Here is a 17,635-nt window from a genome sequence, read left to right as displayed (position 1 = left end):
GCAAATACCCAGAATAATCAAACCCCCATTTATTCTTCACAACATAAAGTCAGTCCTCCGTACTCATAGCTGCGTTCTCATATAGTTACTGCATGCTCATTGGTTAAAGGGAACCTGACAGGAGCCCAACTTCCACATAAGAGAAGTTATTCCATGGCTCCAACATAAGTCTTCACTCACTGCCATTGAGATTACTCTGCTCTTTTGTCTCTGATTATAGGTTCATTGTGCTCAGGTTTCTTTAATCCTCACAGATCAACCTGTGCTATGAATGACACAATCTCAACATTTGGCAATATCTGCAGCTCTTACTGGAAATTACACAGCCTGCATATCTCGCCAGCTACTCCCTGTTACTGAGGGACTGTTTACTCAGTTTTGTAAGGGATATAAAGCCCCACTGCCCAGGAGAAGCTACACTCTATCCTGGACACAGCATGGGGTGCAGACTTCTGTGTGTCACCCTGCTCGCCCTACTGGCTGGGTGCTATGGACAACCGTGAGTACAGTTCTTTGCCTTATCCTTTAGATAACACAAATCTAGGTTTGTGCTTGAATTTTCTAAACTTTTGCCAGCTCTTAAGTCTGGGGAATCAGTACGACGATGGCAGGTCCAACGGAAGAGTTTTCCGCTGTGGTCACTTGTCACGAGATTCTTAAGAGTCCAGAACGATGTAGTGGTAGCGGGAGCTTTTCTGTATTATGTAGAGTCTTAAATGTCTTGGGGATGTCCCAAGTTTGTTAAAACTTGGGATATATTACATTTCTTACAGAAATTAATGTTTTGAATCCCAGATTGAAGGGTTAATAGAGAAATGTTTATAGGATATGTGGAAAGGATTTCTGCAATGTATTCAGATCATCGTGCCATGTTAATGTCACTGCCAGGTGTTGGATTTCTGCTAATGGACCTGTTAACGTGAAATGGATATACCCAACATCTCTGGATGTTAAATACGTGTTTATGGAAATCCTACATGATGTTGGTGTTCATGCCGAACATTTTGGTTTCAATTCCCCGATCCCGGATCAGCCAGAAGTTCAGGTTCAGTGTTCAGGCTCACCCTGACTGGTAACACCCTCGATTGCTGCTGGCTTCGATCGTGGGTATAAGGCCTTTAAATGCTGCCTGGGAAGCCCCCAGACTCAATACTGATTAGATCTCCTCATTCCTACTCAGAAACAAAGTGGTTGGAGGGTTAAGAGTTTCTTTCTGTTTATATATATGGGATTTTTTTTTTTTTTTTCTATTTTCTATCGGCCTATTTTTAGTTAAGCTGATAAATTTTTCCTAACGCCAATTCTTATAGTAGAAGTAAAACTATTGTCCATGTCCAGTTTATTACAGGGGACTGGACCATAAGGGCCACAAGTAAAATCACTTCATAAGCCTAAAAAATAGCAACACATTGGGGCTCACTTACTTACGTGGCCGCTGGAGTTCATCGAAATTGCATTGTCCAACGATAATGCCCTGTGTCGCAATATCCTGCACGTGTTGCTTCCCCGCTCAGGTCCGACAAAGTTCACCATCTTTTTAGTGGTGCATCTAAGTGCTTGTGCTTGTGACGCAATTTGAAGGTTAAATCAGTCGGATCATCCCACGGCACGCCCCTCAAATTTTGTCGCATGAAAACCAGCACAGCTGTGCCAAAATCCGATCACATGCGAAACAATCCCAGCGTAGGCACATGTTAAATGCCTGTCAAAGATGCACAAATCTCGAAAACAGTGGAAAGTCCGACCAAAGTGCACTCATGACCCTTAGTAAGTAATCCCCATTATTACAATTATAAATCCTACTCATCAGTTCAACATGCAGAACACTTTCAGATCGGAGGATTTTGGGCAATTGTAGAGATTGTCCCTCAAACACAGTCTGTAATCTTACTGATATTACTTGTAAAGGTTGGCAGCGAGTGCTGGGCTTGTGGTACTTTACAATTGTTCTGTACTATGGATATAATATTGTAAAAAATCATCTTCACCACAATGGAATAAACTCACATCACGTTTTCTGCTAAACGGTAAATACTTTATCCATACCCATGATCTCCTTCCATTCCTATAACATTTTCAACCATTGACTTCCATGTGGAGGATATCTTATAATAAATACAGTATACCCGGTCCAGAGGAGATCCCGAAAGTGCATTGTCCGATGATAATGCCCTGTGCCGCGATTCAAGAAGATCGTGCAGACGATTTACTGCATGTGTCGCTTCCCCGCTCAAGTCAGCCGAAGTTCCCCATCTTCCTCCCGGTGTATGTAATGCATGTCTTTTGACACAATTTTTAACTTAAAACCTTCGGTTTGTCCGAATCCGTCGGATCGCTCCCCCCACCCGACTTGAAAGCCGGCACGATTGCTACACAATGTGCAACACAATCGCCTACTCAATCCCAGTCCCATCGGCGTAATCCCCAAAAACATTGGAAAACCCAACGGAAATGCGGCTGCGGTACCCTAAGTAAATAAGCCCCATAGGATTGCACATGCATTCTCATTGGTTAACCCCTTAATGACCACCATATGAGCTTTTTATGGCAGTCATTTAGGGCACTTCTTCTGATGCGATGCCCCTCTCCGGTCCGGCATCAGAAGGTAGTGTTATCCTGGCCTGATAGATGCCTGGGAAGTGTGCAGTGCATTATACAAGAGATCAAACAATCTCATGTGAGGATCCCCTTATGGTAAATCTAATCTGTAAAATGTAAAATAAATAAAGTTTTATATAAAAAAGTACAAGTAAAAAGTAAACATTAAAGTAAACAAAGCAAAAATTGCCCACCCCTTTTAAATGACCTCTACACCTGCACAAACGCAGGCTCCAAAATTATAATAGAATCTATCCCGTACAACAAAAATACATTAGAAAATAAAGGAAAAAACGGTGCCCAAATTTTTAATAACCCAAATAAAATCTACAGATCTTTTCACAGAAAATAAACCCTTGAACAACCACATTGACATACAATTTCAAAAGTTATGGTGCTCCGAAGGTAACGATGCAAAAAGTTTTTATTTTACCCAAAACTATTCCGGCAATTGAAGGTCATTTAAAAAAAAAAAAACCCTATAAATTTGGTATTGCTGTGTGTGTTTTTTATGTTATTTAGAGTCAATAAAGCCCGAAAACTTTTATTAGAAAAAACAATACCAGATTTGCCTTCTATTTTAAATAAAATGCATAGAAAGGCTACATCAAAGTTTACCAGTAGGATATATGAAGCCCAAAATTGTGCTATTAGAAACAACATTTTGTCACAAAAAACAAGACCCCATACAACTATAATGACAGAGAAATACAAAAGATATAGACCTTTTAGAAGGTATTGAAAACTGGAACATGGCCTGATCATTAAAGGATATCTTCCACCAAAATGAAGGATTCTAAACCAAGCACGCTTACCTGCTGACGTGTGTTCCCTCTGTCAGGTTCTGCTCTTCTTTTAGCTTCTTAGGACCTTGTTTTTACAAAAAAAAAGGTTTTATAAATCATGCAAATGAACCTGAGGGGCTCTGGGCTCCAATGCTTTTAAGACAAAAGCACTCAGTGTGAATGATACAGTAATGAAGAGTCCTGTATAAGTATGACCTGTGTCCTGCATGTACAGATGATCAAAGTGAAAATTTTCCCAAAAAGTTTTGTTGTGCCAGATATAGTTTAAGCGGACCCAACTCACCGGTAGCTCTAAAACATGTGAAAAACTCAGTCTAAGAACCCTATAGGTCAGGTTTAACACCCCCCATGTTTCTTAGTCATCTGTTTGTAAGGTAAAGTTAAGGTAACTTTTATGGCAGCATGTGTGAGCAAGGTCGGCTCCAGGTTTTAGTTGGCCACTGGGCGACAGAACCTCAGTAGACACCTTTACAGTGAACTCACTTGCTGCATTGAAAATGCAAAAACTAAAACAGTCTCCTGTTCCCTAAAATATTCCCTTGGTTATTTTATAAAGCCCCCCTGACACCATGTGGATTATTTAGATACAGCCCCCCTCACCCATCATGGATTCCTTATTTACAGCCTTATGTGGGCCCCCCCAGCAGCTCTGGACCCCGGCACTTCCCCAGGTATGACCAGTGCTGACCCCGGCCCTGTGTGTGATTATGGATAAAGGGGTGGTATCCAATAGGAAATAATGCTATTTGCTAATAATTTTGACAAACAATTCAGTTTTTAATTTATGGGAGAATGAAACATGGCCTTTTTCATCTTAAAATGGAGCAAAGTGTTTGCAAACCAGAAGCAGGATTGATCCCTTGTCCCCTGAAGCTCAGGTTCATGTAAACACAAGATTTTCATAAAATTTTAATTTCAAACAATGTTCAATGGGTTCGATGAGTTCATGTTAACCTGTATTGTTACGTCATTTAGCAGTGTACGGTACTGAAGTCGGAGAGTGTTACTATAGTACCAACCTTAGTTTCCCTTCCTCTAAAAAGAAATTTACTAACAGGTCACAATATTACAGAGAGGCTTCTTACCCTTCTGTTTGATTTTTTCTTTTCCTCCTTTGATAGATGCACTCTCATTGTACCTAATGTTCTACGATTGGAGAGTGAAGAGACCATCGTCGTAGATGGACACAACAAGGCTTTCGATGCCGACGTCGAGATTCAAGATTTTCCCAAGAGAAGTCTGAGTTTAGCAAAACAGAAGATCTCCCTGAATGATAACAACAAATTCTTGGGATCTGCAAAAGTCATGGTAAAATTATAGCATTTTTCAACTGGCTAAAAAATATTCCAAGCTACGCGTCACGGATCCAAGTATTTACTATGATCTTTTTTTTCATTTTAGATTCCATCTAAAGATCTAAATATAAAGCAAAATACCAAACAGTATGTCTACGTGACTGTGAAGTCTCCTGTGTGCAACATGGAGAAGGTTGTCCTGCTGGGCCATCAAAGTGGATATGTCTTCATTCAGAGTGACAAGACCATCTACACCCCGGGGTCTACAGGTATTAGGATAGACCACTTGGGTCATAGTAGTGCAGATCCTTTAAAGGGTTGTGTAAATCACATTGTAGAGATGGAAGCTGAGAATGGGATCTACTGAGCCTCGATGTGGACGAAGAGATGAGTTTTATCCATGATGAGCCCAACATTGTGAACAAATTGATTCCAAGAAAGTCAGGGCCAACCACATGGTTTTACATATGGTCCATGTCAATCATGCAACTTCACCTTTTCTTTCCCACAGTTCTCTACAGAGTATATGCCATGGACTACAAAATGTCTCCTGTGAATAAAGCTGTGATCATTGAATTTTTGGTAAGACAATTCATATGTATTGAGTACAAATTTACAAATTTTACCATAGATATTCACTTTCGGCAACTTAAACCAAAATAATTTCAGCACAACCGTGATTTTTTTTCACAAAATATATACCATACACAGTTATTTATATAAATGGTTGAACTTGATCGACATGTGTCTTTTTTGAACCCTAAAAACTATGTGAATAAAAAAAACATACTCAAGTCCATAATTCTATATCTGGAAGAAGTAAAAAGCCCTTTGGAACTGACACCAAATATTGTAAAAATTGGCAATTTTTTTATTGCTCTAAATATCGTAATCCCTGGATAAACCTTTCAATTTTTCAAGTCCAATTTAAACAAAAAAAGATTTTTAAAAATATCATATTTAACCAAAGGTCATGTTACAATGTGCAGGAGCATTTCCCCCATCCCACTATTTAGGAGGGTAAGACCTCCTAAGTAAGTGTAACAGCCAGTGGGGTTACAGCATGCAGGGGCTCTGGTAGTGCCACATTTTGGCTTCCCATTAGTCATGGTGTCTGGGTCTACGAGTAAGTACCCCTGTCTAGTTAGAACCTGGCAATATTTATGATATTTTCCATGTAATTTTCCAGTTTCTAGAGAAAAGATGTATTAGAACCATGATGAGAACCAAAACAAGGTTGATATGGTTGAATCTGACTATTCTAGTCCTACTATGGTCAATACACAAGGCTCAAATGACTCGCCAACTTCACACCCAACAATCTTTCTTTAAGGCTACATTCACACTACAGTATGGGGAACGTATATACGGCCGACTTATAAGCTGCCCATATACGTCCCCCCTTACACTTCTTTGGGCTCACGGCGCCCTACGGGAGCGGTACGGTGCAGCCCTATGGAGAGGGGCGGTGGTGAGCTGCGCTCACCTCCTCCTCCTCTCCCTGCGCTGCCGTGTGCATGTAGCCTAAGTGTTTTTGTTTCTCGGATGGCATCAATTTTTACTTTATCCACATTCTATTTTCTCTGCACAGACCCCTGAAAATATCATTGTTAAAAGAGACACAAGAAAACCTGAAGGAGACTCTGGAATCATTTCCTTTTCCTACAAACTACCAGAACTAGTCAGGTAAATGTTCCATATTGAAATATCTTGTAAATGTAAATCATATCAGAATAACGTTTTAAAAATACCATTTCCCTGTCCCTGCCTATTTGTCCACACTGCACTTACCTGCAGGGGACAACTGGACGATGGTCCCTACTCTGAGTATATATATGCTCGGAAAGCATAACAAACTAACAGATTAGTAATGTTGAAAACCTGGCAGAGTCACATACCCACCATATAATACATCTACTGCCTAATCTCATATCAACAAATATTATTTTGATCATTCCTACATCCAACAAATATTCTAATGATAACAAAGCAATTGTGTTTGCCTATTGCTTTGCATTCAAATCTCAGCAATACAGGGATTGGGCAAAATTGCTGGAAAACCCTTACTTAAAACCCTTCCTATGTTTCACTTACCGAACATAAGGACCAACAAATTAAGGGATGACATTTTTTTCCCAAAACTCTAAAACTTTAGATAAAATTTACTCAAAATTGACACTAAAATGAATGATGGTAAAGGAGTTTATAGTCTAATGTTTACATGAATATTGTTAGAACACATGTTAAGAAATAGTGAAAAACTGGACTCATGAAGTATAATGCCCAATTTCTTTACCTCCACAGTGTGGGTGTATGGACCATATCAGCCAAATTTGAAGAATCTCCGCTGTATAATTACACCACAAACTTTGAGGTGAAAGAATATGGTAAGAAGATATCACTATGGTTTGCGATGATGATATTAGTTTACAGTTGGCTTTGGATCTCTAAGTCTACTCTTTTCCCGATACAGTACTTCCCACATTTGAGATTAAGCTGATTCCGGAGAATAAATATTTCTATGTGGATGATTCTGAATTTCATGTGGATATAAAAGCAGAGTAAGTACACGACCAGCTTCAATAAAACATAAGAACAAATTCTATATTATTAGCAATTAAAAATTGTAGCTTGTCCCAACAGCACTTGAAAATGTGGTATTCTCATGAAATTAGAAGATGGCAAGAAAAACCCTTACTGACCATAATATATTGTCAAGAGGTAGACCCTTAGGTTTTAGGCAGACCCTTAAATAATTACAGGTGGGGTGTGATTATACACTTGGGGTACATTTATAATGCCAGTATAAATTCTCCACTACTGGTGCACTTTACATTGGCTTTACCAAGAGGCACCAACATCTTAGTAAATCTGAAAGGGTGGTCCGCCATTCTCCAATAGGCTTGATTGGTTTAGACCAAGTCAAACCTGGTCTAAAGTTCTAGTTAAGTGTCTGCCATTGTCTGGTGGAGACTTTAGTAAATTTGGTCGGTTTTAGTAAATTTGTGGCATTAACACCTCCTCGTGCCCCACACATGCCCGAGAATTTCAGAGAGACGGGCTTTTGGGGCTAATGAAAGTAACCGTTTTATCAATATGTTGTAGTTGTTGTTGTATTCCTTTAAAAATATTTTGCCCAGTTGACAGTTTTGAGAGGGAAGACATCATCTGATTTAGAGAAGAATGAAGGCCATTGCTAATGCCCACCATCTAGGTGGTTCTGACCGGGTTTGTTAGGAGGTGCAGGGAACAGTAGTTACTGTACGTAAGTGAAAGTACATCCAGTAAACAGGTTCCAGAAACCAGTAGAGAGGATCATTTGATCAGTCAACAAGAAGAATCAGCTCCCACTGTTTCATTATCCACCTTCCCGACAAAGGCATCCCCTTCATTACAACCTTATGTCTCTGGCCAGACTATTTCACGGAGCTTAACTATAGCTAATATGGTGTGACAATGCATTTTTGGTGTTCTAATATTGACATCCAAACAATGGCACCTTAGTTTGCAGTGGTCTGTCGCAAACTGGAACAATATCAAGATAAGCAACTAATGTGAGCTTTGTCTTGGATTCTTTGGCAGCTAGATTTGGGTATGGAGGTCTATTGTTGAGTTCCTCAATACTGATTTTGCTGTAAAAGATCACACTGCTCCAACTGCTGGTGCGACTATCGAATGATGGTCAGTCACCCCTAGAAGGGACACCAACACTTCAGTGATATGTGCCGAACATCCTGCATCCTCATGTGTCTCCTCTCATGACCGCACAATAAAATATGTCCTACAAATATCTCCTTCCTTGGTTGGCCTTTCACTAGAGTTATCACCATTCCAGTATTGAAGAGATGCCATCTTCAATAACCTACTGTACTAATCTACAACTTCTGCGTCTCCATACTCAACTATCTAATACTGTAATGACTTCAAACCTGTCTCAATTTCATTTGCATAAATAATTGCTTGGTAATTGATTAGTATATCTTACATGAACATGACTGGCAAGGGGTTGTTTCACATACAGTCATGTTGACCGAGTCCTCCAGGTCTTCAGATACTTCAAAATACAAACAATCTTTAGGAACCCAGACAGATAGTTCCTCAGTGTCAACCAATCCGTAAAGCCAAAATCCAATGTTTTGGTTTATGAAACATCTTATTTTATGCATTGTTTTTTGCAGTGAGGGAAGTACCTACAGAAATTAGGACTGTGGGTCTCATAGTTGCTCTATTTTTCTCTCCAAAACCAGTTTCCTCTATGGGAAGCCTGTAGAGGGCATTGCATTTGTAATATTTGGGGTCAAAAAAGAAGATACAAGGACCAGTCTACCAGACACCCTGAGAAGGATTCCGGTAGGAAAATAATATTTTACATTTTTTTCTCATTATTAAATATGTAAAGACTTTTATTCTTCGTACAATTTTCAGTTCTTCCTCCACCATTTATCATTGATATTATAGTAACCATTTTCTGTCTTTAGATTCATGAAGGAAATGGAGAAGCTAAACTGAAGAGAGAAGATCTTGTGAAGATCTTTAAGAATGTTGATGACATGTTGCAGTACACCTTATATATGTCCGTTACTCTCATTACTGAATCTGGTGGGTACCATAACACCGAAAGACGGCCTCAAGTTCTATCTACTTTTGCTCACATAACATTTACATATAACAATTATATTAGCATCATTCTTAGAGATGAGCGAGCACTAAAATGCTCGGGTGCTCGTTACTCGAGCCGAACATTTCCAGATGTTCGAGTGCTCGTTTCGAGTAACGAGCCCCATTGAAGTCAATGGGAGACTCGAGCATTTTTCAAAGGGACCATGGTTCGGGAATAAAATGTGTTAATTAATTTAAAAAGAATGTCTTCTGATAAGTTAGCAGATGTATGCAAACATCTGCAATCTATTCTTCACTGTTCCGCGCGTATATTATCTCCCGACAAGTTAGCAGATGTGAAGAACAGTGAAGAATAGAATAAAAACAGTGACCACAGGATCATTTAAGTGAAAAACACAGTGAAGAATAGATTGCAGATGTTCGGCACATCTGCTTACTTGTCGGGAGATACGCTGTCTCCGTGCCCCGCTGTCTCCATGCCCCGCTGTCTCCGTGCCCCGCTGTCTCCGTGCCCCACTGTCTCCGTGCCCCGCTGTCTCCGTGCCCCGCTGTCTCTGTGCCCCGCTGTTTCCGTGCCCAGCTGTTTCCGTGCCCAGCTGTTTCCGTGCCCAGCTGTTTCCGTGCCCCGCTCTCTCCGTGCCCCGCTCTCTCCGTGCCCCGCTCTCTCCGTGCCCCGCTGTCTCTGTGCCCCGCTGTCTCCGTGCCCAGCTGTTTCCGTGCCCCGCTGTCTCCGTGCCCAGCTGTTTCCGTGCCCAGCTCTCTCCGTGCCCCGCTCTCTCCGTGCCCCGCTCTCTCCGTGCCCCGCTGTCTCTGTGCCCCGCTGTCTCTGTGCCCAGCTGTTTCCGTGCCCCGCTGTCTCCGTGCCCAGCTGTTTCCGTGCCCAGCTCTCTCCGTGCCCCGCTCTCTCCGTGCCCCGCTCTCTCCGTGCCCCGCTGTCTCTGTGCCCCGCTGTCTCTGTGCCCCGCTGTCTCTGTGCCCAGCTGTTTCCGTGCCCCGCTGTCTCCGTGCCCAGCTGTTTCCGTGCCCAGCTCTCTCCGTGCCCCGCTCTCTCCGTGCCCCGCTCTCTCCGTGCCCCGCTCTCTCCGTGCCCCGCTCTCTCCGTGCCCCGCTGTCTCCGTGCCCCGCTGTCTCTGTGCCCCGCTGTCTCTGTGCCCCGCTGTCTCCGTGCCCCGCTGTCTCTGTGCCCCGCTGTCTCTGTGCCCCGCTGTCTCCGTGCCCCGATGTCTCCGTGCCCCGATGTCTCCGTGCTGCTCCGTGCCGCTGCCTGATGTCTCCGTGCTGCCGCTGCCCCATGTCTTCGTGCTGCTCCCCGGTGTCTCTGTGCTGCTCCCCGGTGTCTCTGTGCTGTTGTGCAATGTGTTCTTCACACATATATATTGTTCTTCACATGCTATTTTGTTCGCACCGTTCCGCGCGTATCTCCCGACAAGTAAGCAGATGTGCCGAACATCTGTAATCTATTCTTCCCTGTGTTCTTTACTGTGTTTTTCACTTAAATGATCCTGTGTTCACTGTGGTCACTGTTTTTATTCTATTCTTCATTGTTCTTCACTGTGTTTTTTTAATTAAATGCTCGATCTCGAGCAGGGGAAATACTCGTCCGAGCAACGAGCCGTCTCGAGTACCTTAATGCTCGAACGAGCATCAAGCTAGGACGAGCATGTTCGCTCATCTCTAATCATTCTTAATTGTATTCAAATGAACAATGTCCAAATAGCACTGGATACAATGGGGCAGATTTACTTACCCGGTCCAGTCATAATCCCGTGGTGCGTTGTCCGACGAGGATTCGGATCTGCCACGATTCACTAAGATCGTGCGTCCAATTTCCTGTATCCGTCGCTTCCCCCGCTGAGGTCCGCCGGAGTTCACCTTCTTCTTCCTAGTGCATGTGAGTGCTGATCTTGCAACAAAATTCCGTTTTTAATTTCAGCGGTTTGTCCAAATCCGTTGGGTTGTCCGACGGCCACGCCCCCCGATTTCTGCCACATGCAAGCCGGCTTCGATGCGGCACAATCCGATTGCGTGCACCAAAAACATTGTGCAATTCAGCCGCCAAAATGGAAATATTCGGGAAACCCGACGGAATTGCAGTCCGCGGACCCTTAGTAAACAAGCCCCAGCATATATTAATGGATAAGTGCCTATGGTCGTTATTTTGGCGGCGGTTAGATATATCGACCAAAATTCGATCATGTCCTAGTCAGACCCGTTTTTTTAACAGATCACTCATAGACTATAGTGAATGAAGATCTGTTAAAAGCAAATGCCCGATTGATAAGAATCAACTGTAAAAACAAAGGCAAAACAAAACATGTTTTTAAGGACAGTTTTTTTAACAGTCATGTGCCGGTAGTCCATTTTTTAAGGATTTCTTCATAAAGGAAGTATAAAGTCTTTGTCTTAGAGCTTATTTGAAACTATACTGTACTATACTATAAATGTTGGTATTTGATCCCAATCGTACATATCAAGAAGCCAGGGTTACATCATAGGGAAGAGGGGACAATGTTATTGTGTATATGGGTTCTTTCTCCGAGGTTCCCAGCCCCTTTTTAACACGCTTTATTGAGATAAATTGCCGTTCTGTAACAATTATTCCGGTTGTTAGTGGATTCTTTGTCCACTTCGAATAAAGTTGGATATAAGTGATGTATAAGGTCAGGTTTCTAGAAACATCCAAAGGGAATCATTATTTTTTGACACAGTGGGGAGGATTTATCAGATCTCTGATCGGTCTGATGTGCGTGTTTACGCTGCAAAATAAGATGCATGTGTAATTGTACCATTTCGGTGGCACCAAATACGGAAATGTGACATTTTGGTGTGAAAACATGCACACCAAATCCTCCTGATAAATTCCCCTGCTGTATTTCATAAAACACTATAATGTGTGTGTAAGTGTTGGCGGGCAGGATATTAAGTAATTTACCAATATACATCTATTAATAGTTCTGATCCACTTTCTTGATGTGTAAAGTGAAGCCTCCTGTCTGTTACCTCATCAGCCAAACATCCCTGTCCATAAAATGGCCGCAGATGGAGGGTCATGTGATCTCTATCTGTCCATGAGCAATTGCCCTGCTAGAACCTTATGATAGTATTCATTAATATAAGATTAAGATCCTGGCAGGGTGATTGCCCATAGACAGCTAGAGATCACACGACCCTCTATCTGCAGCCATTTTATGGTCAGGAATCTCTTTTACTCACCACATTGATTCCTCTTGTCCTTTCAGGCAGTGAAATTGTGGAAAGCGAACTGGAGGACATTCATATTGTGAAATCACCATTTAAAGTTCTATTTACAAAAACCTCCAAATATTTCAAGCCCGCAATGCCCTTTGACCTTATGGTATGTGACCCTTGTTAATATTTAATATATAAGAAAATGCATGACACAGACATATATGAGCTCGCCTTAGTATGTTTGGGTGGGGGCTGGAGGCAGAGAGGAGCTCAGTGCAGCATCAGACAGGAGAACAATATGTTTTCCTGACCCTAAAGTCAGAAGAATAATGGTCGGATGCCGGGGCAACCGAAATTGTGTAAACCAGGACTGATAGAGACAGGTTAGAATTATATCTAAACTTTTTTTAATAACAGTGAATTAGAAAATGTGTTATTTTGCTATCCTGAGTGTATTTAAGAATCTTGTCTTTGTCGGAATACCCCCTTAAAGAGTTTGTCCAGTAAAAAAAAACTATCAATAAAAGATCAATAAACTATTACTGACCAGTCCTCCACCACTCCAGTACCACTTTTCATTGTTCTCACTTCACTCCATGACCACAGAGGACACTAGGAATCGCTTGTTCGACCAATCGCGGACTGAGTCAGGTCAGACCTGTTAACAGTGATTGGCTCGGTGGGCCTCTCCAAGAAAGACTCCAAGGAGGGGGATTGTATCAAGAACTAAGAGCAGTGGTACTTAAGCAGCATGAAGTTCTAGGTTTTCTGTCTTACTGTCTTCATGATCTTCTAAAATAGATTTTATTAACTAGAAATCCTTTTAAAGGTACAAAGTGGTGTGAATTAATTTTTTGCACATTTTTACAGCTCCTTTTTCTATAAAGATAAACAAATTGGGAATTTCCAAGTATTTCGTTTCAGTATCTCTTTACCTTTACACAGGGTCGGACTGGGGTGCGCCCACCAGGGAAATTGATTTTGGGGGCCCACCTACTACTACATACAAGTATTCTGGGATAAGGGAATTTTTAATCACTAGTGGGGGCAGTGAAATAAAGGATAATCTAAGCCCTTTCTCCCTCCCTCTCTGCTAGTGCTCGGCGCTTGGTTTGTGTACAGGGGCTACAGTAGTGACCTTATCTCAGGGCATTGATGCTAGGAATAGTATAAGAGTTACCCCTGGTTTCCCGGGCTTTGTACTGGTGGCTGGGCTGTGGTTAGGGATAGTATAAGAGTTACCGCTGGTCTCCCAGGCTTTCTGCTGGTGGCTGGGCTGTGGTTAGGGATAGTATAAGAGTTAGCGCTGGTTTCCCGGGCTTTCTGCTGGTGGCTGGGCTGTGGTTAGGGATAGTATAAGAGTTACCCCTGGTTTCCCGGGCTTTTCGACTGGTTACTGGGCTGTGGTAAGGGATAGTATAAGAGTTACCCCTGGTTTCCCAGGCTTTCTGCTGGTGGCTAGGCTGTGGTTAGGGATAGTATAAGAGTTACCGCTGGTTTCCCAGGCTTTCTGCTGGTGGCTGGGCTGTGGTTAGGGATAGTATAAGAGTTACAGCTGGTTTCTCAGGCTTTCTGCTGGTGGCTGGGCTGTGGTTAGGGATAGTATAAGAGTTACTGCTGGTTTCCCAGGCTTTCTGCTGGTGGCTGGGCTGTGGTTAGAGATAGTATAAGAGTTACAGCTGGTTTCTCAGGCTTCCTGCTGGAGGCTGGGCTGTGGTTAGGGATAGTATAAGAGTTACCCCTGGTTTCCTGGGCTTTCTGCTGGTGGCTGGGCTGTGGTTAGGGATAATATAATAGTTACCCCTGGTTTCCGGGGCTTCTGCTGGTGACTGGGCTGTGGTTCGGGATAGTATAAGAGTTACTGCTGGTTTTCCAGGCTTTCTGCTGGTGGCAGGGCTGTGGTTAGGGATAGTATAAGAGTTACCCCGGGTTTCCTGGGCTTCTGCCGGTGGCTGGGCTGTGGTTAGGGATTGTATAAGAGTTACCCCTGGTTTCCCAGGCTTTCTGATGGTGGATGGGCTGTGGTTAGGGATGGTATAACAGCTACCCCTGGTGTCCCAGGCTTTCTGCTGGTGGCTGGGCTGTGGTTAGGGATAGTATAAGAGCTACCCCAGGTTTCTCGGGCTTTCTGCTGGTGGCTGGGCTGTGGTTAGGGATAGTATAAGAGTTACCCCTGGTTTCCCGGGCTTTCTGCTGGTGGCTGGGCTGTGGTTAGGGATAGTATAAGAGTTTCCCCTGGTTTCCCGGGCTTTTCGACTGGTTACTGGGCTGTGGTAAGGGATAGTATAAGAGTTACCCCTGGTTTCCCCGGCTTTCTGCTGGTGGCTGGGCTGTGGTTAGGGATAGTATAAGAGTTACCCCTGGTTTCCCAGGCTTTCTGCTGGTGGCTGGGCTGTGGTTGGGGATGTAAGTTTTCGCACAGCACCAACCTTCTAACCTATAAAGCCGCATCGAGTACTATTGCAGCCACTGGCAGTGCCAGGTATAGGGGCCAGGTATCAGGGCCCACCGGGGGATTCCCCAGCCCCCTGGTGGGCCAGACCGAGCCTGCCTTTACAAGCAGTCCTTGACCTAAGAACAGCCAACTTACAGATGACCCCTAGTTACAAATGGACCCCACTGCCCATTGCGATCTCTCTGGGTGCCAGTAAATTACAGAATTTTATCCTCATGCAGCAGGTGTCTGCAATGAAGCTTTTTTGTTCCTTTGTCAACCCCAAATTTTCCAAATCAATTTGTCACAGGAACCAAAAAATTATTTGAATTTACAATTACACTTACTAAATATACCTGTTCCAGCTTGCATACAAATTCCACTTAAGACCCAACCTATAGAACCTATCTTGTACTTAAATTGCCTGTATTTAAAGCTGGCCCTAAGAGAAAGTTCAATGCTTTTATTTCTACCGAAAATATAGATATTACTAAGTTGCCTTTTTTTTACTTTAAAGGTGTTTGTGACAAACCCTGATGGTTCTCCAGCAATTCGGATCCCAGTGGTTGCTGAACCGGGAAAAGTAGAGGGTATAACAGGAATAGACGGAACGGCCCGGCTGACACTGAACACTGCGGCAAATATACAAAACCTTCAAATTACTGTAAGTATCTCTGCAGATAATGGGGCACATTTACTTACCCGCCCCATTGACGCCGCCAATCCGGAATGTCCGACGAGGATTCGGATCTGCCGAGATTCACTAAGATCGTGCGTCCAATTTCCTGCATGTGTCGCTTCTCCGCTGAGGTCCGCCGGAGTTCACCTTCTTCTTCCCGGTGCATGTGAGTGCTGATCTTGCGACACAATTTGATTTTTAAATTCCGCGGTTTGTTCGAATCAGTCAGGTTGTCCGACGGCCACGCCCCCGATTTGTGACGCATGTAAGCCGGTTCCGATGCGCCACAATCCGACCGAGTGCACCAAAAACCCCAAAAATTCGGGAAACCCGACAGAAATGCGTCCGGCGGACCCTTAGTAAATGTGCCCCAATGTGTAAGTCTGAGCAGAATGCTTTCAAAAAGAGTTCTTGGAGAACACTCACATATAATAATGAGACCTCAGTCTTTTTGACTTTTTTGGATTGCACGCTATGGCTATGTGCCACATATATAATACTTGGAAAGCATCACACAGTTACAGACTCAAATTTTTATTGAACTACAGAGCTTTTATCTATCTTGGAAGAGAGTAGTCCCCCTAATTACTATATTTACAATTTCTTGAATAACTTCACTAAAAAAATCTAAAAATATCGATGAACTCATAGCTCACCAACATAAAATATTTTGGGGACTGATAAAATAAAATCAGTGCGCAGATCATCGAACCTAAAGAGGACACCTTTGTTTTTGGTGAAGTTGCCATTGGAACTTATTCCGCAGTAAACAGGTGTTTTGTGAGGGTGTAGTAGGGTAACCTGACACTACATGAGGAATCGATTGCCTGCAGAAATGTGTTTTTGTTTGATACAAATACAAAATATTCACAAAACAGCATTTTCTCCATCTTTTTTGTTATATCGATTCAGGCTTCGGCTTAGTTCATTAACATTTCCATCATTAACTTCCTGGTCTTGCTCCAAAATATTGAGATCATTTATTTGTCACTTTTTGTATGTTTTTGTATAAAGCCAAGTGAAAATCTGTGAAGCTGTTCAGTTAGGTTTTTTTAGTGATACTCCAGTTCTACTGTATTTCCCCATAGCACCAAGTAGAGGATTATGAGTCTGATGGCCAAGGCCTTACAGGCAGCTCAGGGATCAATCTTGAATGTCACAAATTTTCTGCAACATGTTTCAGGCTGAATCACATGAGACTGGTAAGAGAGTGCAAAAACATTCGTGAGATTGATCCATTATGGTCTATCAGGACAGGAAGTCTTTGTCTCGAGGGGGGAGGGGCATATGCATTTTAGTGTTTCAGGACCTGAACTTTTTTTGTAAAGATTTTTTATTTAAACCTGGTCATTCCATATGTCCTCTATTTCACCATCTTCTGTAAATTATAGGTGAGAACATCGGATCCTAAGCTTACCCCTCCCCGACAAGCAACTGCATCATTGACAGTCAATGCTTATCAGTCAGCTGGAAACTACCTGCACATCGGTATCACCGCCTCGGAGGTCAAACCTGGAGACAATCTGGCTGTAAATTTCAATATACGTAATAGCAATGCAGCCCTGCAGAACCAGATACTACACTTCACCTACCTGGTAAACTATCATTTATCCAAGCAATTGTACTTCAACCCTCAATGGACAAGCTAACCATCTGTATTTATAGAGATTGTAGAATCATCAGTTTCTCGGACTATGTTTGATATGAATGAAAGGAAAGTTCTTCTTCATAGTAAGCTACATATAAGTCTGTACTTCTATAGTATCTACCATCTTCCATGTTTTTAGATCATGACCAAGGGCAGGATTCTGAAGGCGGACAGACAACCTCGGCTGCCGGGCCAGCCATTGGTCACCATGTCTCTCCCCATCAGAGAAGAACTCATTCCATCCTTCCGTATAATTGCATATTACATTGTTGGAAATGAGATTGTTGCGGACTCTATCTGGGTGGATGTAACCGACTCCTGCATGGGAACGGTAAGAAGCTAAAAATCTAAATAGATTAAGTAGAG

At 42.7% G+C, this 17,635-nt stretch overlaps 1 protein-coding gene across 1 annotated transcript in view; it reads left to right on the top strand.

Moving 5' to 3' along the window:
* Positions 1–340: 340 nt before the first annotated feature.
* LOC140128246 (A.superbus venom factor 1-like) overlaps positions 341–17,635 on the top strand; it is a 44,028-nt gene continuing 26,733 nt past the window's right edge. The window contains exons 1-13 of the mRNA XM_072149806.1: positions 341–499; positions 4,526–4,712; positions 4,806–4,968; positions 5,211–5,281; positions 6,291–6,385; positions 7,004–7,086; positions 7,173–7,260; positions 8,947–9,049; positions 9,178–9,298; positions 12,559–12,674; positions 15,460–15,606; positions 17,013–17,216; positions 17,409–17,600. Of these exons, the coding sequence (XP_072005907.1) occupies positions 438–499; positions 4,526–4,712; positions 4,806–4,968; positions 5,211–5,281; positions 6,291–6,385; positions 7,004–7,086; positions 7,173–7,260; positions 8,947–9,049; positions 9,178–9,298; positions 12,559–12,674; positions 15,460–15,606; positions 17,013–17,216; positions 17,409–17,600 (1,632 nt within the window). The 5' untranslated portion in view covers positions 341–437. The remainder of the gene's footprint in view (positions 500–4,525; positions 4,713–4,805; positions 4,969–5,210; positions 5,282–6,290; positions 6,386–7,003; positions 7,087–7,172; positions 7,261–8,946; positions 9,050–9,177; positions 9,299–12,558; positions 12,675–15,459; positions 15,607–17,012; positions 17,217–17,408; positions 17,601–17,635) is intronic.

Source organism: Engystomops pustulosus, chromosome 4 (assembly GCF_040894005.1).
Source record: "Engystomops pustulosus chromosome 4, aEngPut4.maternal, whole genome shotgun sequence".
Taxonomy (NCBI): domain Eukaryota; kingdom Metazoa; phylum Chordata; class Amphibia; order Anura; family Leptodactylidae; genus Engystomops; species Engystomops pustulosus.
Note: the sequence above shows the minus strand (reverse complement) of the source record. Positions and strands in the feature narration are given on the sequence as shown.